The 20,513-nt window shown below is 58.6% G+C and overlaps 5 protein-coding genes across 5 annotated transcripts; 3 read left to right on the top strand and 2 right to left on the bottom strand.

Annotated features, from left to right (window-relative positions):
• Nucleotides 1–1,789: 1,789 nt before the first annotated feature.
• HRG_05624 (uncharacterized protein) lies at nt 1,790–2,491 on the top strand (the record flags this gene model as incomplete). The annotated part of the gene is made up of 1 exon (XM_044864095.1): nt 1,790–2,491. The coding sequence occupies one exon, from the start codon at nt 1,790–1,792 to the stop codon at nt 2,489–2,491; it is 702 nt and encodes a 233-aa protein (XP_044720627.1).
• Nucleotides 2,492–3,866: 1,375 nt separating this feature from the next.
• Nucleotides 3,867–5,206, bottom strand: HRG_05623 (putative short-chain dehydrogenase reductase sdr protein; the record flags this gene model as incomplete). The annotated part of the gene is made up of 6 exons (XM_044864094.1): nt 3,867–4,064; nt 4,110–4,331; nt 4,391–4,485; nt 4,549–4,844; nt 4,906–4,976; nt 5,060–5,206. The coding sequence occupies 6 exons, from the start codon at nt 5,204–5,206 to the stop codon at nt 3,867–3,869; spliced, it is 1,029 nt and encodes a 342-aa protein (XP_044720626.1).
• Nucleotides 5,207–7,289: 2,083 nt separating this feature from the next.
• Nucleotides 7,290–8,207, top strand: HRG_05622 (proteasome subunit domain-containing protein; the record flags this gene model as incomplete). The annotated part of the gene is made up of 2 exons (XM_044864093.1): nt 7,290–7,421; nt 7,488–8,207. The coding sequence occupies 2 exons, from the start codon at nt 7,290–7,292 to the stop codon at nt 8,205–8,207; spliced, it is 852 nt and encodes a 283-aa protein (XP_044720625.1).
• Nucleotides 8,208–8,249: 42 nt separating this feature from the next.
• HRG_05621 (glycoprotease family domain-containing protein) lies at nt 8,250–13,730 on the bottom strand (the record flags this gene model as incomplete). The annotated part of the gene is made up of 6 exons (XM_044864092.1): nt 8,250–8,460; nt 8,746–10,173; nt 10,717–11,689; nt 11,750–11,936; nt 12,396–13,031; nt 13,092–13,730. The coding sequence occupies 6 exons, from the start codon at nt 13,728–13,730 to the stop codon at nt 8,250–8,252; spliced, it is 4,074 nt and encodes a 1,357-aa protein (XP_044720624.1).
• Nucleotides 13,731–16,090: 2,360 nt separating this feature from the next.
• On the top strand, nt 16,091–18,563 carry HRG_05620 (galactosyl transferase GMA12/MNN10 family domain-containing protein; the record flags this gene model as incomplete). The annotated part of the gene is made up of 6 exons (XM_044864091.1): nt 16,091–16,163; nt 16,755–16,943; nt 17,021–17,464; nt 17,552–17,840; nt 17,894–18,065; nt 18,111–18,563. The coding sequence occupies 6 exons, from the start codon at nt 16,091–16,093 to the stop codon at nt 18,561–18,563; spliced, it is 1,620 nt and encodes a 539-aa protein (XP_044720623.1).
• Nucleotides 18,564–20,513: the final 1,950 nt, after the last annotated feature.

Raw genomic sequence — 20,513 nt, 5'->3', positions numbered from 1 at the left:
GGTCTGGGGGAGGCATCGCAACGGTCCCCCTTTTTTTTTCTCCATATCGTCCTGCCCACGGTCTCGCTTAGCACGTTGAAGGGGAGATGGATAGCCGCCGGACTGTTTCTCGAGCGGTAAAACCAAACCCCAGAGAAAAGGCGCCGCCCCCCATTCCTGGCCGTTGCCCTCCTCACAGATTCCTAGGGAATTCCCGCCAACTGCTCCCGGCACTTTGAATCTCTTGCCAGGCAACTTGACCGTTGCTTCTGATTGGCGAGGCAGTGGTTCTGCGAAGAATGATGGCTGGTTCTGCTGGGGGGGGGGGATGTGGTGAGGGGATCTAAGAACCAGAGTTGAAGAGAGACCTGATGTGACTCGGCACCTAGATGGCCCAGTTCTAGGCTGCAGAGGATATAGAGATGTTCATATGGCCACATTTGCCGTTGATATCGTTGCCATTAGCGCTCGTGCTGTCTGACAGACGGACCTCTGCTTCTGTCCGTCTGCTGATTATACACGGAGTACGTTGGTTGTAGTTACCAAAATGGCCACGCCGGCGTCCGATATCAATGCCATTACCCTAGACGCTTGATTCCCCCCTTTCCGTATAACTACTACTGCTCCTAGCAGCCAGCCTCGGGCTAATGTAAAAGGCAACATCGCCCGCGACAGCGAATGAGAAGAGCCAACCCGTCCGCCGGGGGCAATTATCACACCTAGAGCCTATTTGATAAGCGGTCCCCTTCAGACAGAACAAAGAATAGAAGAAAGGGCTCGTGGGGTCCGAGAGGAATAGAAGCCCATCCGCTCTTCTTCTTCCATGAATTCACAACCATACATGTTGATATATCATGCTCCGTACTGTGACGCTTACCAAACGGTTCGGGAGCAGATCTTGCTCAGCCGCCGCAGACCGCCACATGTCCGTGTTTCGCACCTGGCCAACGGCTATTGGTGAGCCCAACTCCCGCAGACGGCGCGGACCTGTCACCTTGCCGTCAAAAGCAGATCATATACTATTCCGTCTTGTCCTTGGGCGGGGGTGATCCCAAGGCCGGCCACGAAACGTACATGCACCAACCCACAGCTCCTCTTCATCGCAGTGATCATCGTCACTCCTCGAGGAGACGCCACTCCGCTCGCGTCCTGGCAGTCAAAAGAGGTCCAATGGCGGGCGCAGCGTGCATGTGCACCACCCAACCCATGCCGAGAAGTAAAGCCTGGGCGCGCGAACGCGGCGCGGTTGGGCTTCAGCGCCCCCGCGCGGACATCCAGTCGGACGGCGATCCAGCTGGCAATCCACGACACTATAAACGCCGGCAACAAGGCCGTGGCCTTCTCCGCTCCTACACGTGCATGGCAGGCTCTGGTGATGACCACTTTTCTCTGTTTTCTCAGATGCTGGTCTCAGACACATGGTTGCGCCGACATGACACGGCATACTCGTCCCTCGAAGCTTATTGCACCACGGAAGTTGACGGAGGGGAGGACAGAATCCAGATGTGACGCGAGGATCCATCTGTCTTGATGTTCGTTGCCCTATGTAGACACAGAGAGGCAACGCGGACCACGCAGGCGCCCAAGGGCGGCCATTCTCTCATCTCCTCGAGCCACTCTCGCGGGCCATGCTCATGCAGGGGGCACAGACAACGGCCTTCCGGATACTCCCGGCCTCGGGTCGTGAATATAAAAGCCACGGCCGAACCTGGCCTTCTCATCGATGCCCGGCCTCTATATCATCAGCTGCCTTCTATTCCCATAATCCAAACCACACCGTAGACGCGATACTGCCCATCAGAAGGTACAAATGTCCCCCTTTTCCCTCGTGGGCAACCTCACGGCCGTCCTGGCCGCCTTGGCCATCGGGTCTCGCCATGCCTCGGCCTCGCTAGACGTCCAGGCTCCAGACGGCGGCGACGTCGCGCCAGAGGTGGCCCAGATGGACATGGAGCAGCCAGCAAGCTCCTCGCTGCTCAGGTACGGCCACTGCTACTCCATCCAGACGACAAGCGGCCAGGTCCTGGGCCACCAGCCGTCGGCGTGGAACTATCTGCGCTTCGGGACCGGCACCAAGACGGCCCATTTCAAGGTCTGCCAGAACGTCGGCCACTGCACCGCCCCAAACACCCACCACCAGACGCTGCCCAACCGCTCGCGCTTCTGGCTCTTCGACGTCGGCGGCAACCGCTACTCGCCCAACGGCCACCTGGTCGCCGCGAACTCGCCCCCCTTTGGCTCCAACCGCAACACGTATCCCGCCGGCGGCGCCTACCGCTACTACATCAACTTCTGGGGAGACAACGACTGTGCCGATTCCGACACTCGTCTCCTGGGCAGGTGTCCCATCAAGCTGCGCGTCGACAACCTCCGTGACGACCAGGGCTTGACCATTGTCGATCGGTATCTCAGGACGGCTCCTTCAAAGGACAAATACATCACCGTCACTTTTCACGAAGCAAGGTGCCCCCAGAAGCAGGACGTTTCTGACGTGTCAGACGCGGAGCTTTAAGGGGTAAGCATATTCGTATATATATATATATATATATGCCTCTGTACGAAGTATATATATTCGTCCTTGACAGATGTATGGAGCCATATGGCTGGACCTGCAGAAAGCGGACTTGGCTGCCAGACGGCACAGATATTTGAGCATGGCCTGTTTCGGGAATGATTGCAGAGTCGCTCTTTAGCTGTAGAATCAAAAACTTTAACGGCCGCCCTGGTCTACACGATCCAAGAAACAGAGATTCGAGAGCAAATTAGTGTTTGCATTATAAATAACCCAGCTACAGGCAGTGTAAGTATATGTAGTGTGTATCTATATTAAAGCAGCCTAGCCCTTCCTGTTTGCTCTCGAGATATTAACTCAAGCTAAAAGTCAAGAGATTTTGATGTACCACGTAGACGCCGTGGTCGAACCGTACATCTTGTTTAAGGATCGCAGGTCAATGGCCCCTAGGAGCGCGGGCACATGTAGGACGAAGTAGCCAGGCAAATTAAGATCCTATAACATGGCATAAAGAGCCAACCTATGGAGTGCTAGGCAGACTCTAGAGACATTGGAGACGGTACTTTGGCCAACAAGCTGGCTATTCTAAGCGATATTGCTCTGGCAAGAAGTACATCCAAGTTGGATTGCTTGTCGTACATGTTAGCAGGAACACGACTGACTGTAAGCCAGATAAAGCATAAAAGAAGACTGACTTAAGAGGAGCTTATGCTTGGCTCTTAGGACTTATATCTTTAGGCGGCATGAGAAACAGACGCAAGAGCAGGGGACTGTTTCAGAACCTTACTAACCAGCCTGGACAGTCGTTTGAGAACAGAGTACGCTCTGCCTTTAAAACTACACGGGCAACAAATAATGCGAGTGTATACAGCACTTGAATAGAAGAAGAATAGTCGTTTGAAAGTGTGGGCAGCATAGTACAGTGGTTAATTTGTTCCCCAGCTGCCGCGCCTCCAGTAACAGTAGCGCAACTACACTTGGCCAACACTTTATCTATACAATCACCCACTCGGTATTCCAGCAGACCATGGGCGGCCAATACAGTACAATAGGGAGGATAGCTAAAGCAAATGGAATTGGCGCCTTCTGTTAGTGCCCAAGTATTAATTACCGCAGAGTCTTTGGCGTATCCCAGCTCTCATTCCCAAGCGACCCCAACACCATGGCCAGTCTTCGCCGCAGCAACACCGCAAAGAACAAACTGCCAATCCTTAATCTGTATTATAATGAACTTAGCTATATACAACGTGATTATATATCTTACGTATCCCATATTAAAGCATCCTTAGCCTTTAATCTCGACTCTCGAGAACTGGCTCGAACTAAGAGTCGAAAGATTCGATGTATCCGAGAGCTGCCCACCGCACAGCGACATTCATATCATCTTGGTCGAGTGCTGGGCATCATTTGTACCGTCTGTTCTGCCGGGTTGATGCACCGAGACAATCGACTCCTCCGACTCATGCCCCCCGTAGCCGTTGGCATGGCCCATGGCGTTCCTGGACTTGCCTTGACCGGACTGCTTGTGCGACGACATCGCCGAGAGCTTGTACACGCCGGCGCCGCTGCGGGACTGGCTCGATCCGCCCCGGCTGGACCCATCTCGGGTCCGCCGCACCTCCTGGCGTATCAGCGGGAAGAGGATGGGCACGTTGGAGATGATGACGGCGACAAACGACTCGCGGGACGACCACCTGGCAGCAAACTCGGTGTCGCCCGAGTCGTTGCGCAGGATGAAGGCGCAGCGGGCGGCGCCGAAGCCGATTGTGATGAGACCGCAGCAAAACATGGCACCGAGGCCGGCTTTCTTTCTCGCCGAGATGCGGGCACGCCAGACCATCTGTTTCGTCTTGTTAGGACCAACAGTCCTTTGAACATAACAAGGACATGGAAACTCACAGGAAGAGGTATCGTCATGATGTATAAATCGGTCGTCAGGTTGGTGCACACGACGACCCACGCCTGGAGCTCTGCTATTGCCGGGTAGCAGCGATCTGACACTCGGGTTAGCCACCACGGATCGGAAGACGCTGTGTATGAAGAGGGACGTGGCATACTTCCGGGATCCGGGTTGATTTGCCAGTGCTTGGAAATGGGCCAGCATCCAAAGAGAATGGTGGCGAAGACGGCGACGTAGGTAGAACCAACAAGCACAAAGCCTAGGTTGACCTTGAGCGTCATGCGGTTTACGCGATCGCCGAGGCGCTTGTAGAAGAAGAGCCAGCACAGCTTGAGCGTCCACAACAGGGCCGTGTAGAGGAGCCAGCCCGACAGGTGCAGCTGAGAGCCTTTGACTCGCAGGCGCCACTCGAGGCTATCCGGGTCGAGGGCGGCGCGCTCCTCGGGCGTCGGCCTGTTGCCAATGTTTAGCATCTCGAGTTGGCGGCCCATGTTTGGTGAGAGGTGGCTTTTACCCGTTGTTGGCCAACCCATGCGCGTGCACATTGACAAAGAACGCCACTACAGTTCCGGCCCCGTAAAGTGGCTGCTTAATTCTTGTTAGTAAATACACCAGCTCGTGAGAAAGACGGGTTTGCCTATAAGCGCTGGGTGTTCAGGGTGCCGTACCGCGGCAAGAACCATGAGGTAGTCGTCGGCGTCCAGGCCGCGAAACCCCTCGGCCCTCCATCGCAAGCCGACTCTGACCAAGATGACAACAAGGCTAATGGCAAAGTATGTCCACGTCTCGACACCGGTAACTTCGAGGCCTGCCATGGTCGTAGGCTGACATGCTCCCCCGTGAGATTATGGTCAAAGTTTGAAGTTGAAGATGATGCCCCGCCAGTCGACGACTTTCAAGGCCGTTGCTGCCGTGTTTAAATCGAAAGCGAATGATGGGGATCAAACGACAAACATTGATGGGACAAGAGGCAGGCAAAGAATCCGATCTACTTGAATGTTCCGCACCCTGGCCCTCGGCCCTGCTTGAAACAACAAGCGTTTTCCCTTGCAATTATTTCAGCCTTGTCTCGCAAACAATGACAAACTCTTTTAGCTTCCAGGCACAACCAAGGGCATTCCTGTCCGAGGGTCCTGTGGTACGATTCGTGTATAGAACGTGCCGGCTGCCGGCGCCATATTGCACGGCCGTCAGCTTTAAATGCCAAGTACCGGCGTCTAACCGCGGACTGATGGGGAGACCGGAGTCTGAATATTGGAGTGTGTGGACTATCCCAAACTGAGCTGCGAGTTGATGCAGAAAATCCACTTGATTAGGTTTGCATGGGCGAGATTCAGCCCAGTTTTTTGCCTCCGGTCAGACCCGGGGGACCCTTGGCTGCCGCGCCATCGAGGCCCTCGCGGATACAGGCCGGGCAAGCAGTAGGCCAAGCTCGCGGGGGTGAGGGCCTGTGCCCGGAAGGGGACTAGAAAATCCGGGAAGCCCGCAAGTTCATCCCCAGTAACTGTAACGCTTGGCTGCCCCTGGGAGTCGTGCCGTTCGGGTGCGGGCTGGCGATGGATGCACTCGTCAGCTGTTGGATCGCCAGCATCAGGTGCGCCCCCGTCTCTCCAATTCTGGACGAACGAGTCTGACAATGTCGATTGGCTGCCTTGGTCGCTTGTGCTTTGATGTTGAAGAAACCCGGACCGGATCATCCACTGCATGTGCCTCTCGTTGTCATGAAAGCCAGCCACAATCGAGGCAAGCAAGGACCAGCGGTCTCGATAAAGCAGTGTTCAGCTTTGCGATATTACGCAGGTCGAATAGAAGCTGGATATCCCAATCGAGCAGCCAGAGCTCGTCATTTTGCAGATTTGGAGGAGTAAGGTGAGGGTGATTGATTACGGCCTTGAGGTCTGCAACTGCCGTCACACTAATGCTCGCTTGTCTTGTGTTTGAACTCCACGTCATGGTGAGTCGAAACAAAGCTGGTTTCAGAGCCAGAAAGGCAAAATATCCCCAGATTTTGCTTCGGGGGCAGTCCAAACCGAGCATCCAATCAGAACGACGCGAGGTCCCCGGTTACTAAAGCTTTGGTTGCCGTCGACGTGTGATGAAACGGCGTGGTTGCAGTGTCAGGCGCTATGGCGCTCTCCAGCCCGGGTTCAACCGGCCCGGCTCCAAAACAATCCATCGACCCTTTTCATGATGACGCATGCCATCTCTGCTTTGTGTGTTTACAGCTTGGGATGTCACTTGTCAATGCTGGTAGCTGGGCAGCCGAGGACGAAGTTGTCGAGACTCGTGAGAAGCTGTCGTCGTCTGCGGTTGCAACTGTGCGAGTTGGGAGAAGACAGATGGAGCAGGCATCGCAGGCATCGCAGGCCATGCTCGCCTTTATATGTCTTTCAAGGAAGAGACAGAGAATGGCCATAGTTTGATGGATATTTTAGCAGATGTTCTGCGTATTGATAAAATTGAACGTCGTTGAAAGTTGATATTGTCCCTTGGCAGCTGGAACACGTGCCTTCCCATTCATTAGGTAAGCGCCCTAGGGAGCCGATGGGTAACTTACCTGCTTTAACTAGGTATCAACCCTTATGTAAGGGGCAGAATGATTATATCAGCAAGACCGGAGCTCGCTGTCTGCAGCAGCAGCTTGCTTGGGTGACGCGCGATCCGGAGCTGCCTGGTCCAACGCCATCTCTGCCTCCCTCGACCTCGTCTTCAGCAACCACAACCGTCCATCAGACGGCAGCCAGCGACGACCTGCACTTCCGCCAACGACTGATCCCCCCCTTTGCGTGGCCATCACGACTCGACAGGCAAGCGAACTCGAGTTGTGAAGCCTCTCCCACATCACCATAGCTACACCTTTCGTCTCGCGCTTTCAAGTCCAAAGGCAAGATTTACAAAATGGACACTCTCGTCGCAAGATACAGCCGGCCGGCATACCAACAGGATGAGCCCGTCGAGGATGAGGCCCACGATTTCATGAACCCGGCGTCGACCCTCGCCGGCAAGTTTGCCATGCCCCCCATTGCCCAGGTATGTCGTGCCTCTCCCGTCGTCTCGAGCCTGCGCCATTCTTTGACTGACTGCTCCCCTCGAAAGCCCTCGTCCTGGCTCCGCGCCGCCACCGACGACCACTCCAACCCCGACTGCCCCATCAAAATCGCCCACGGCACCACGACGCTGGCCTTTCGCTTCCAGGGCGGCATCATCGTCGCCACCGACTCGCGTGCCTCGGCCGGCAACTGGATCGCCTCCCAGACGGTGAAAAAGGTCATCGAGATCAACAGCGTCCTCCTCGGCACCATGGCCGGCGGTGCCGCCGACTGTCAGTACTGGCTCGCCTGGCTCGGCATGCAGTGCCGCCTCCACGAGCTGCGCCACAAGCGCCGCATCAGCGTCGCCGCCGCCAGCAAGATCCTCGCCAACCTCGTCTACGGCTACAAGGGCATGGGCCTCAGCATGGGCACCATGTGCGCCGGCGTCACAAAGGAGGAGGGCCCCGCCCTCTACTACGTCGACAGCGACGGCACCCGTCTGGCCGGAAACCTCTTCTGCGTCGGCAGCGGCCAGACGTTTGCCTATGGCGTCCTCGACGCAGAGTACAGCTACGACCTGAGCGTCGACGATGCCCTCGAGCTCGGCAGGCGCAGTATCTTGGCGGCCACGCACCGCGATGCCTTTTCCGGCGGCTTCATCAACCTCTACCACATCAAGGAGGAGGGCTGGGTCAAGCACGGCTTCAGCGACACCAACCCCATCTTCTGGAAGACGAAGCTCGAGAAGGGCGAGTTTACCAACGTGACGAGCGAGCTGGTCTAGACGGCGAGAAAGGGACAAGGGCATGCGAGGTCGCGGGGGCAGCTAGCAACGAAGTCGTCGGGAGCAGCACGACTGGTGAAAAGGGCTGCCGTTGAGTGGTAGGAGAGAACGGTTGGGGATATTGGCCGACTCGGTAGGGCTGTGGCGCTGCGCCGGCCGCTGTATCATGTACGACCACACAGCTAACAGGGCTCTTCCATCTGCTCCACTTGTTTGCTCTTCCGTTCTGCAATGCTTCCCACGCCACTTGGATCTTGAAGAGGAGGTGTCGTGCCGTCCAGAATCGCAATGTATTCGGAAGTCATGGAAGTGGCATCTTTGTAAATATTGGATGAGATTCGTCTTTAGATCTAGGAGCTCTTTGCAAGTCCCGTCTACTTTAAACTATGTCTTCTCGACTAGGCTTGCTTGATATCATACAGAGAGGCTCAGTGCCACCAACAGGGTATCTCGACTCTTCCTTCTCTCTTGCTTCTCCTTCCCAACGCTCATCTTTTTCATTTATATCGACTTATCCACCCCCTTCCTTTTCACCCACCCCTCCACACCCAGCAGGCCCTCCCCGCCCGCCGCAGGATCCATGGGCCACTTCCTAATGGGCGACACGGACAACTCCGTCTCCCAGCCGGCGCGGTACATCTCCGAGGCAGCCCAGGCAACCATGGCCGCGTTGTCGGTGCAGAGGCCGAGCGGCGGGACGACGAGGTCGACGGCGGGGAAGCCGCGGGCGGCGAGGGTGGAGCGCAGGACGTGGGCGAGGAAGCGGTTGCAGGCGACGCCGCCGGCGACGACGAGGGTGGGCGGCGCCGCGGCGGTGGTGGTGGGCAGCACGTCGCCGCCGTCGAGGGCGAGGCACAGGCGCGAGGCAATGTGCTGGAAGGCGGCGCGGAGGGTGTGGCGGGCGAGGGCGCGGCGCTCGGGTAGGTCCATGTGCGGGCGCGCGGCGGCGATGCGGTGGACCTGGGCGTAGATGCCGCCGAAGGAGAAGACGAGGCGGCGCGAGTGGCGAAAGGGCAGCGTCACGGCCCAGTCGTAGCCCGACGGCACGTCGACCATTTCGTCGTGGCGCGAGCGGGCCGGGCGAAAGAAGGCGCCGTGCTGCGCGGCCACGACGTCGTCGCCCTCGGGTCCGGGGCCCGGCGCCGGCGGAAAGGCAAAGGCCTCGAGCTCGCGGCCGTACATGACGTCCGGGCTGGCCTCCATCACCTCGGGCGGCAGGATGTGGCGCGCCGCCTGGTCGAGCAGGTTGCCGACGGCCACGTCGCACGTGTCGACGACCATGGCGTGTTCCGTCAGCGACGCCGAGCGGACGAGCTGCGTGTGCCCGCCCGACACGAGCAGCGTTAAGAAGGGGAACTCGGGGCCCGCCGCCGCGCCGCCGTCGGCTTCCAGGGCGCGCGCCAGCCGGGGCGTCAGCGCGTGCGCCTGCATGTGGTGGACGCCCAGGAGCGGCACGTCCCACGCCACGGCCAGGCCCTTGGCCGTGGAGAGGCCGACGGCGAGGTTGGTCGGGATGCCCGGCCCGCGCGTCACGGCCACCAAGTCCGGGATCCGCTTCCTCAGCATGGCCCCTTTGTTGTTATTCGTCGTCGTCGTCGTCGTCGTCGTCGTCGTTTGCTGCTCCTCCCCCGACGCCGCTGTGCCTCCCCCCACCTCGACCACCCTCGTCGCGTCATCGGCAGCATCCGGGAGAGCCGCCAGCGCCCTGCGCACAAGCGGCGCGAGGGAGGCGTTGTGGCCCTGCACCGCGACCGAGGGCTTGACGCCCCGAAACTCGCGGTTGTCCGACGAGATGCGCTCGTTGAAGAGCAGCGCGGTGCGGCCCGTGCTGCTTGACTGCGACAGGACCGCCACGGCCGTGTCGTCGCACGACGTCTCGATGGCAAGCGTTAGGAGCGTCCGCCCGCGCGGGCCCGGCGGCTCGAGGCTGCAAGCCAGTGGGCGGCGCCGGGCCACGAGGCCGCGCCTGGGGACGAGGGTCCGTGGGCGCAGCAGCATTCCATTTCTCGTCATCGGCGGCCAAGCCCCTGTTCTCCTCGTGGCAGGTGGGGAAAGGGGGGAGTCGGGGAAGACGGCGCACGACAAGGAGCGATGGGGGAGGCGAAGCGAGGAACAGCCTTCAAGGTGCTGCTACGGTGGTACCGAGCAAAGATGGCCGGAGTGGAAAAACTGCCGGGTCGTACCTCCGTGGGCCCCACCCAGCCGCAGCCCGGCCGTCGGCCGGCCCGTCTCCGGCCCATCGAAATGCGCCGAGCCCTCGTCCGTCTTTGCGAAAGTCATGTGCGCGAGTCAATTCCGCCTCTGTATATGGGCTCGTATCATCTATGTGACCGTTCCTGGCTCTAGCTGGGGATGCCTGCTCCAGCAGCCTAGTCCATCAACCTCCCTTCTCCGGCAGGCCACCAAGCATGCAATCCAAGCTTCATCTGATTACAGCCATCCCTGTAAAGGGCTCTAAACCAGGCCTGCGTGTCAGGATACTCGATTCACCCAGTTCACCCACTCGCACCTGCATCCTCCCGAGCCGCCGTCGAACCCACCCATCTTCCCGTCTCCCGTGCCTCGAGGGTTGATCCACGTGCCTCCGACGCCCATGTTGTTGGCCAGGAGCTCGGCCTTGTCCACACCCACGGCCTGCCGCTTGTCGAGCGGCCAGCTCCACACGAGCTTCTTGATGGGGTCCCCGCCGTGCGTGTCCAATGTCACCGTCACCGGGTACGGCATCGTTCCCGGCCGGATCAGCTCCCCCGTCCCCCCAATGCCGCGGCTTTCGTCGGGCCTCAGCAGAGATGACGTGTTGAGGCCAAGGGTGCGCGTCCAGATCTGAATGAGCACGCGCGTCTCGCCCCACGTCACTAGATGGTTCGCCTCATCCTTGCGACATCCGCCGCCCTCGTCCAGGGGAATATTGCCGGCGTCCGTCTTGTTGAGGATCGTGACTGACTTAAGGAAGAGCGATCGTTTGAAGTGCGTGTAGAAGCCATAGTGCTCCGTCGGCAGACCGCGGTCGAAAAGTCGAACGGGTTGCTGGACGGGACTTGGGAGCATCACGGCCGGCGCGGGGGTGCCATTTGCTTCCAACTCTGGTGCCGGCAAGAGCTTCTCCAAGCTCTCATTGCCGATTCGCGTCCCAGGCTGCCTCCGGCTCAGCACAGACCCCTTCACCGGATCGTGGACCGACTTCAACAGGCTGATATAGAACGGAGTCGGCTCGCCGGCCTTGTTTTCGGACTGGATACTGTCCGTCGTGTTGCCCAGGAACCATATTTCTTCGCGGCTCGGCGCGCCAGGCTCAGGGGTAAAGCTAGGCGTCGCCTGTCGCCGCCCAAGCACGTCGTGCGCCCAAGACGCAGCCCCGGTCCCTCTGCGAACCATGTTTGCCTCCACTGGTTTCCTTCTGCTTTGAGAGCTGTTGTCCCATTGGATCTGCATGACGACGGTTGGCTGGTTGGGCTTGTACGGGACGACGGTATCGTGCTGATCTTTGGGCAGCGAACAGCTCCACAAGGTGGACGGTTCCGTGCACGCACTCCTTGACGCACTGTTGTCCGGGCCGACGACGGTCAAGACACCGGTTGGCATGGGCGGAAAGTCTGTGAGGTTGACCCAAATCGAATGCGACTCGCGTGGCGTCTCGTGATGGCGCCGCGTGAGCACGACGGCCAAGATGATGATGAGTATCATGAGCGAAATGATGCTCACCCACAAGACCAAGCATACCCTTCTCCTCTTGCGTCCTTCTCGGCCGGTGCGCCCGAAGCATCCAGTTGCGGACACGCACCCCCGTCCTCTCCAAAATCCGCCGAGACGCCGGGCTACCACCTCCTCTTTTTCGTGACGACGTCTTTGCCGCTCAACTTTGCAAGCACGTCCCGTGGCGGCGGTCTGATGATCCGGGGTGCCGTATGAACCCAACGGACGCACCGGAAGGGGAATTCTCAGAGAGGATTCAGCCCGGCTATGAACGGTCGGAGTGAGAGGTATATCCGTCATCTGCGTCGCCCCCTGGGAAGTCATGGTGGCAGCAAGACCAGGAGAGGCGGGACAGGGCGAGGGGGGAAACTGAGAATGTAGCGGATGCTGGGGTGGGAAAACAGCCCGGTATCGAACAGGAGCAGCGAGTTGCCTCTTTGGTGGAGAGTAAGGCGGTGGCTGGTCCCTCCGGGCATCCTCGGCGGCAAGACGGACGTCATTCTTTGCGGGAGCGCCCTCTGCAACGGCCTCGGGTCTTGCCTGCGTTTCCGCATCCCTTGATGCCTCCACTGCTTCAATGCTGGGGCTCGGCGACGAGCACTTTCGCGGAGTGGGTTTACGAACAATGGGCGCCTGCACGGGTAGCAGGTTCCTCGTGCTTGGCCGCCCCTGGTCGCGATTCTCGGTGATTTCGCAACAGCTGCGTGGCGATTTGGCTTCTGACCGGGGCGAGCCGGCTTTCATCTTTCGGCTCGAAAAGGAAAGCTTCTTGTCCAAAAAGGGGGTGACGACATGATCCCACCAACCGTGTGACCTCGACGTGGCACTGTCGGGTGACATGCAGAGCCCCTTTGCCACTGTTTGCTTGTGGGCAGGCGAATTGCCGTCCTCTTCGAAGAGCGTGCAGGGCGTTCCACTGTCGTCTTCACTTTGGCTGGTCCCTCCCAGGTCGATGCTGGCGAGTCCCTGCTGTGGCGTCTTCTGGTAGCTGGCAGGGAGTGCCGGCACAGGCGGGGCCTTGTCACCGCCCGCTAGGCCCGGCGTGAATGCCCGTGAATACACGCTGGATGCGGCTCGGCAGTAGCTGAAGGAGTTGATGCTGTCGGGGGTGTCGGGGGACCACACTGATGTCTGGATATTGGCATTGGTGTCCCGGTGGCGATGACTCGCGGCCCCGGTGCCTTGGGTCACCATAGCTCCTGTTGGGGCGGGGATTTGCGCCTTTGAAGTGTCGACGCCCACGCCCGCCCGCTGTGGGGTTGCTTCAGGCGAGCTCACCTGGTCAGGAGGAAGAGAAATTCCAATGACGATTGGCCTGTCCTCGGGCGAAAGCTCTTGGGCCGGCGCGGGAGCAGGCTGGCGGGGAGGGGCGGGATTGGGACAGTGGCCGGCGTCCTTGTTCAGCCAATTCCAGTTGCCAACGGAAGCCGAGCTGGGCTCCCCTTCAAGAGCTTTCAGGGCTGCAGCGTCAACGAATTTGACTGGCCTTGGATCTGCGGGACAGGCTTGTTGTCCGGCGTGGTTGCCTCGCTTGAAGACGGCCATGTCAGTGACGAGCTTGATGCCAGCCTTTGCATTTTGCGCCTTCTGTCGCCGCCTTGACCGGAGCCTCTTCATCTTGGCACTTGAGTGTCTCGAAGCTCTTGAGGCTGCCGATTTTGTTGATGGCCGTTCTCGCGTATATACGGGAGGCGGCGGCTGGACGACATGAGGCTCGTCGGCATGGACGGGGGTGACAATGTGGTCGTCGTCCCAATCCTCCCAGTCCTCGACGAGACGGTGGTGGGATGTGGCAGGGAGAGGTCGCTTGGCGGCATTGGAACCATCCATTGGGGGCTTTGAATGATTCCGGGAGGTCTTTGTCGAGTGTTGGTGCTGTCAAGTGCTCAAGGGTTCGCATCGGTCCGATTCCGTGGCTGATTAGAGAGACTTGGGCGAGAAACAAAGCATGGCAGCCGTGAGCATGGGGAAACAAGTGGCGAGGATAGAGCTGCGGTGGCGGCACGGGGAGGAAGAGAGAAAGGCCGGGTTGGCCAAGGATGAGATGACGGTCGAAGGCGAGAGAAAACAGGCGTCAGGTCCAGTCTCTCGGAAGCGGACGGTGATTCTTGTCGAGGTGTGGAAAGGCAAGCGGCTGGGGCGACGAAGCGGGAGAGGGAGGTGGATGAATGGGACGACAATGGGCAGTTGCCTGGCCTCGGGCGCATTGTTTGGCGCATGGCTGTTGCTGTACTCGGGGGCTTCTCCCAAAACAGGAGCTGGCGCGTCGACGATGAGCGGCCTGATGAGTGGATGGATGAGCTTCGGGGACGATGGCTGGACAGCATGGCGCGGTGCCGGCGCTTGCAGACGGGCCTTTTGCGCCCTCATTGGCCGTTGCTAAGCGCCGTCGACGTGGCTCTCAAACTCACCCCGGAGTGACGCTGCACACGGAGCAGTACCCTGTGCAGCGGCGGGGCGTCGTTTGATTGGCCGGCAGGCGCTCCATTGTCGTCCAGGTCTGTGTTCCTTTGTCCCAGTACAAAGTGCCCCGTAATTTACCCGTTTGGTGAAGACGGGCTTGCTTCTTCCTTGCTGCAGCAGCTCCTGTCGTGCGGTGCCAGAGACGTTTTTGTGGCGCCGACGCGCATCACGATGCATCACGGTACAGCAGCCAAGGCAAGCCCGGCGGCAAACGGATCCAACGGCAGTCCACAAGCATGCATGCACCCCGACGTTTGTACGAGGCCGTGCTCGAGACGTCCAAGTCGTCTGCAGAAGCTACCCTGCACCACCTTGCGCATCTTTGTTGCACTCACTCTGCCATCGTCCGTTCATGGGATACCCAGACTATACAACCTGCACAGGGTAGTCGAGGCAGACCTTGCATCTTTTTTTGGTTCACACAGGGGACGGCTGTTGTAGATGTCGGGACAGACAATGGATATTGAGAAGCCCAGTGTGCCCTTACCCTACCCGTTACGCAGCCACGATAATACCACTCGAGCAGCATGGCCACTAGGTACCTACTGTTCGTACTCGATACGAGGTACCCTGCCCTGCGCAGTCCTGCCAAGCCGACGTCCAAGGAGCCTGACAGCCGTCGGCACGAGAGAGGGCCGAAATCCGTCTTTTTTCCGTGATATAATCAAAACAAAAGAGTATTACTATTAATTACTATTCGACCAAGCGGAAATACCTAGTTAGCCAACACTAGGAAAAGCGGGGCACTCTAATATCTCGCATTAATATCTAATATATACTATCTTTTTATTATTCCTTTAGCGAAAAATCCACCAAAAAAACCCTAGATAGCTCTAACTACGAAATAGCGTACTCGAGCGCCCGAGCCAGTAGGGGAGGGGCCCTACTATGGGGGTTTACTCCCCGCGGGAGGTGAGCGCGACGTATTAGACGAGTTTTTAAAGATATTTAAGATTTCTCTTTAACAATTAAGATTTAAAGCGACCAATTAAAAGAGGGGATTTTAAGAGGCTCTTGGCCAAATAGAGATTTCCACTTGGCCGAATAGTAATACTCAAACAAAAAGCATAATCTAAAGAGTAACCTAAAATCTGCGAGCCCCCCCCTCTTTGCAATAAATGCAGTAACTCTGTCCCGTTGGCCGCAGAAGATGGAGAGGTACGCGAGATTGGACACGGTGGGGAAAGTGGAACCCGCATGAGCAAACAGGCAGGATTATGCCGACTGTGGTTGATGGCCCTTTATTTCGGCAAACTCTGGTGTCTTTGCCTTCTTGCAACTCCTAGCCGGTACTAAGTACCGGGTACCTACTGTACGCCCAAGCACCTGGCCCTCCCCAGCTGCGGGCACATGTGTTCGAAGTGGCCGTTCGTATTGCGTGCTCGTTTGCCAGGGAACCCCGTCTGGCTGCCCTTGCCCACTCCATAGGGCTCCAGCATTTTTTATAGGCATATGGACGCTGTGATTCCTCGAGCCAGACTGCGAGAAGAGGAAAAGAAACAGTATTACCTACTGTACGGAGTACCTACCTACCTAGGTAATAAGCGGAGGCAGCCCATCTGCAAGGTAGGTACCTGCAAATGATGTAAGCCGGCTTGGCTTGGTGCTGCTCCAGTTGCAGAGAAAGAGAGACCCCTTTTAATCACCTCTGGCTCACCACGCGAGGCAAACCTCGTACGTAGCAACACGCTGAAAATCTCATCACGGACATCTACTGCACAAAGTCGATGGAGTATTGCAGTCTCGCCTCGTATCGGGCTTTTAACCAAGTCGTTTCGCAAACACCAGGCTCAATACGAAGTACCGATACCTCTTGGCCCTCGTGTCTCTGACTAAGGCACGCATGCCACTGCTAGTCTCGCCGCCCAGCCGCGCTTCCTCAGCTTCATCGCCGTCGAATCCAATCGCTTCTCAGCTGAGGGCTGACGCGGCGCCCCGACACTGCCTGCCTGCCCGCCTTCGCCTGTGACGCCCTCTTTCGTTCTCCGTCGTCTCTCCCCCACGGCGCGCGACCTCGCCTTGTTTTGACGCGCTCCGCCCGCGCCTCGTCGTCGTCGACCCCCCGTCTTCCCGCCGCGAGACACGCCAAAGAAGCACAGACATACATGACCGGGGAATAGGAGACCGAGAGACAGAGCAAGACACACACGGCGACAAGAGACAACAGGACAATCGCCCCCGTCCTCCCTCGCTGCCAGGGCCCCGACGAGGCGGAAAAGGACACGCTTCCTTCCTTGCACCCGCGCCGTCTCATCGGTCTGGAATTCTGCGACACCGAGAGGCTTCAACCTTTCTCGCGCACACCCCTTGGCTGGCCCGCCTCGCTCGCTCTCTTGTCTGCATTTCCCTTCCTAGTCGAGCTTTAGCTGCTCGCCAAGCGTGCCCCACCAGAACACTTCATCCTGGCGTCCCCAAAGCTCAAGGCCGGCTCTTCGAGCTCCTTCAGCGATCGGCCTGCGCCCTCGCACCATCGAAGGCGCTCGTCGGTCGGTTCGCATGCTGGCAACAAGCAGCGTCCTGCCAACCTGCTCCAAGTCTACCCCCATCAAGCTAATCAAGCCCCGCTGTCACCCATTCTCGGTACGTTTTTGCACCGCTCCTGTTCCCTCGTCCTATAAACCCCCCCGTCGCCCCCCGTCTCGCTCACCCCGTCTCAGGCACGCCCGCCGAGCCCATGTCTTTGTCCCGCAGCCCGTCGCCGGTCCCTGGCGGCGGATGGTCTAGCCCCGGCCTCGACGTCAACAGCGGCAGGAACAGTCCCTCCACCGCTGGCGTCCCCACCGTGCATTGGGAGTCGGCCAGGATGAGGCATCTCGGCGTCAACGGCTACCCGTCCTTCTCGACACATAACCAGGGCTTCTTCACCCGGCACATGCGCCACCTATCCAGTGGCCTGCCGCGCTTCAACTCGGGCTCCGACTCCCCCCCCTCCGAAAAGGACAAGCTGGCCCACGGCCAGTGGCCCGGCCAGTGGCCCGGCCAGAACATACCTCTGGTCCGGAGAATAATGTCCATTGTCGGGCGCATGGGGCGCAAACTCAAGCTGAGGCTGCTCATCGGCTTCGCCGTCCTCTTGTGTCTCTACATATTCTTCCACTCCCGTAAGTAATGCGTCGCCCCCTCTCCCTTTTGCTGCCCTGGCATCATACCGTGAGCCGCCCATGGACTCGACTGACAGCCGTGACTAGCCCTGATCTACCACTGGCGGAGAGCATCATGGGGAGGTGGCGGCAACAAGTTTGTCATCATCCTGGCCGCCAACGTTGGCGGAGGTGTCATGGAGTGGAAGGGGGCCCGCGAATGGGCCATTGAGCGCGACAGTGTGCGCAACAAGCGCAAGTACGTTTCGAGATGGGGGTACGACCTGGAGATTGTCGACATGAGCACCAAGAAAAAATACGCGCACGAGTGGCGAGAGAGCTGGGAAAAGGTGGACTTTGTGCGCAGCGCCATGAGGAAGTACCCCAAGGCTGAATGGTGAGCAACGGCCCGGCGGTGACCTGGGGACAACAGCAGCTGACGGTGCGCAGGTTCTGGTGGCTCGACTTGAACACGTACATCATGGAGCCGACATACTCGCTGCAGGATCACCTCTTCGACAACCTCGCCACCAATGTTTACCGCGACATCAACCAATACAACCCGCTCAACTTTACCCACCCGTTCCGCGATCCTTATCTCGACGCCGAGGCGCTGAGCCCCGTGGGTGATGGAGACGTCAACTCGGTGAACCTGGTGCTGTCGCAGGACTGCTCGGGGTTCAACCTGGGCTCCTTTTTCCTGCGCCGCAGTGCTTGGACGGAGCGCCTCCTGGACATTTGGTGGGACCCCGTCGCGTACGAGCAGAAGCACATGGAGTGGGACCACAAGGAGCAGGATGCGCTGGAGCAAATGTACGTGAGCCATCCATGGGTCCGGAAGCACACGGGGTTCTTCCCGCAGCGCAAGATCAACAGTTTCCCCCCGGCGGCCTGCGGACAGGCGGATGGCAAGAACCACACACAGTTCCACTACAACGAGCACGACCGCGACTTTGTCGTCAACATGGCCGGGTGCGAATGGGGCCGCGACTGCTGGGGTGAGATGTACCACTACCGAGAGTTCAGCTACTGGCTCAACCGCAACCCGTGGGAGCGCTTCAAAGAGGACCTGATTGCGGTCATCTGGTACAAGCTCACGGGCCACTGGGTCAAATTATAGTCCAGGCCTCGACAAGGTCGCGAGCCACGGGAACGACGCCGCATGCGCCGCTCAGGCCTTTGCCTGCGCCATGCGGAGCGCATTTCCTCAGAGGTCGCTCCTTGATGCTGGCCGACAAGAGACGGCGGCCTGGAGCGCCGGCAGGCTGACAACAGGAAGGCCTTTGCCCAGACGGCAGTCTCTCACCCATCTACCCCACCCGTATCTTGTTTATTTATAACTTTCGACATGGAGTCATCGTCTTCTGCAATGCAGGCTGGTCTTGGCCATGGACAGACGACGGCCTGTGGGGGCAATGCGTGGGCAGGGTGGCCTCGAGCGCACCATGGATGAGCTGGGGCTGATTTGACCCTACGGATTGGTATGGGCTGAGCGGGAAAAAAAGGTTAGAGTGCAACGCGGCCAAGGAGCAAGGCCAGGGAGACGGGGCATGTGCCTCATGACGGGACAGGGTGTGTTTGGCGGCTGGAGGAGAGACTTGCAAGAGATGAAGGGTGCATTGCGGCCTCGGATAGGGCAACGGCAGCGTTGAGCAGTTTGGAGCGTACAAGGCTCGAGAGTGGACTTCCCTCTCGCCTTGTCGGCCCCTGTTTTTACCTTTCTCCTTGTTTGCCCTCGACGGGAGTTTGACCGTCGGGACATGTACAATTTGGTTATATTGCAATATAAAGAATCACCACGAGGGCCGCCTCTGGGCGAAGGAGAGGTTGAGCGATTGACGGAAGCTGTGAGAGTGAGTTGGCGCGAGCAAGCCGGAGGTGACTGTCACGCGTCGAGAAAGAACTCAGAGGGGCCAGGAGTGGTCACGACCACTGGCCACGTCCCCCGTCACATTGGCAGTCGGTCCAACGGCTGGCGGCCGAAAATAACGATCCATGTCCAATCACGCGTTGCAAACACACATGGTGTGTGGGATCGGACGACAAGGGGGGGTTGGTTGGTTGGTTGGTTCGCCGGAGAAGTCTGCTGGTGGCCCCCAAAACCCAATGGATGGGAGGGAGGGGGCAGCCAGACGAGACGAGATGGACGGTAACGTACAGGGGCGGGATGGCGTGCATTGGACATGGGATGACGACCGGCGTGGGGCGTTGTTTCGAAACCCGCGCGGGTGGGCTTGTTTCAGAGGGCTTGCAGGTTGCAACATGGTCAAGTTGACCAGGAAGCCAGCTACCGTACAGTACAGATACACACGTTGAAGCCCATCACCAGACAGGCAGCATGCGAAGGAGTGAGCGAGACAAGGGAAAAGGGGAGAGGGAGAGCAAGGAGTCTGGTCCAAGAAAACGACGTGCGGCTCTTTGGTGGCGGAGGGTGGCGAGGGCTTTGTTCGGCGGTTTTTTTTAATGTGGAATTGGTGAGACGTTGGGGCGGAGGACGTGAGCGGCTAGGAAGGGCTAGGATGGAGAAAATGTCTGGTGGTGGATGAAGGGCGAAGATGACTGATGTTCTATGAGTGTGCGTGGGTGAGTGAGTGAGTGATGATGAGTGAGTAAGGGAGAGAGAGAGAGAGAGAGAGAGTGGGGATGAGCGGTTCTGAGCGGGCGACAAACGCGGAACGGTAGGCCAGGAGACGCCGAGCTACCACGTAGGTAGGAGGCGCCTACGAGGCATTGCGACGCTGGTTTTACAGCGGGTGGGTGCTGGCACGGTGCCTTTGCCAGGGATAAAGATGGAGGGCTCGTGCCTCGGAGCAGCATCTTATACTGTACACTCACGCACAACACGTACGCCGCACAACACGCGCTCGGCCAAACCGCCAAGCAGGAAAGCGTGCAATTGTGCATAAATACAAAGTTGTCGCGGATCTCGGAGAGATACAGACTTAAAAAAACGCCCCTACGATCTCATGTCTTGGCTTGACGCAGGGGGCGTGGTTGGCGGGGACCCTGTGGAGGAGGTACTTTGCATGTACTTTCTGTCGCTCCGAGCGTCGGGTGCAAGCACGACTGC

This window comes from Hirsutella rhossiliensis (genome assembly GCF_020360975.1).
Source record: "Hirsutella rhossiliensis strain HR02 chromosome Unknown scaffold00005, whole genome shotgun sequence".
Taxonomy (NCBI): Eukaryota; Fungi; Ascomycota; class Sordariomycetes; order Hypocreales; family Ophiocordycipitaceae; genus Hirsutella; species Hirsutella rhossiliensis.
The sequence above is the reverse complement of the archived record's forward strand: the minus strand, read 5'-3'. Positions and strand labels throughout refer to the sequence as shown.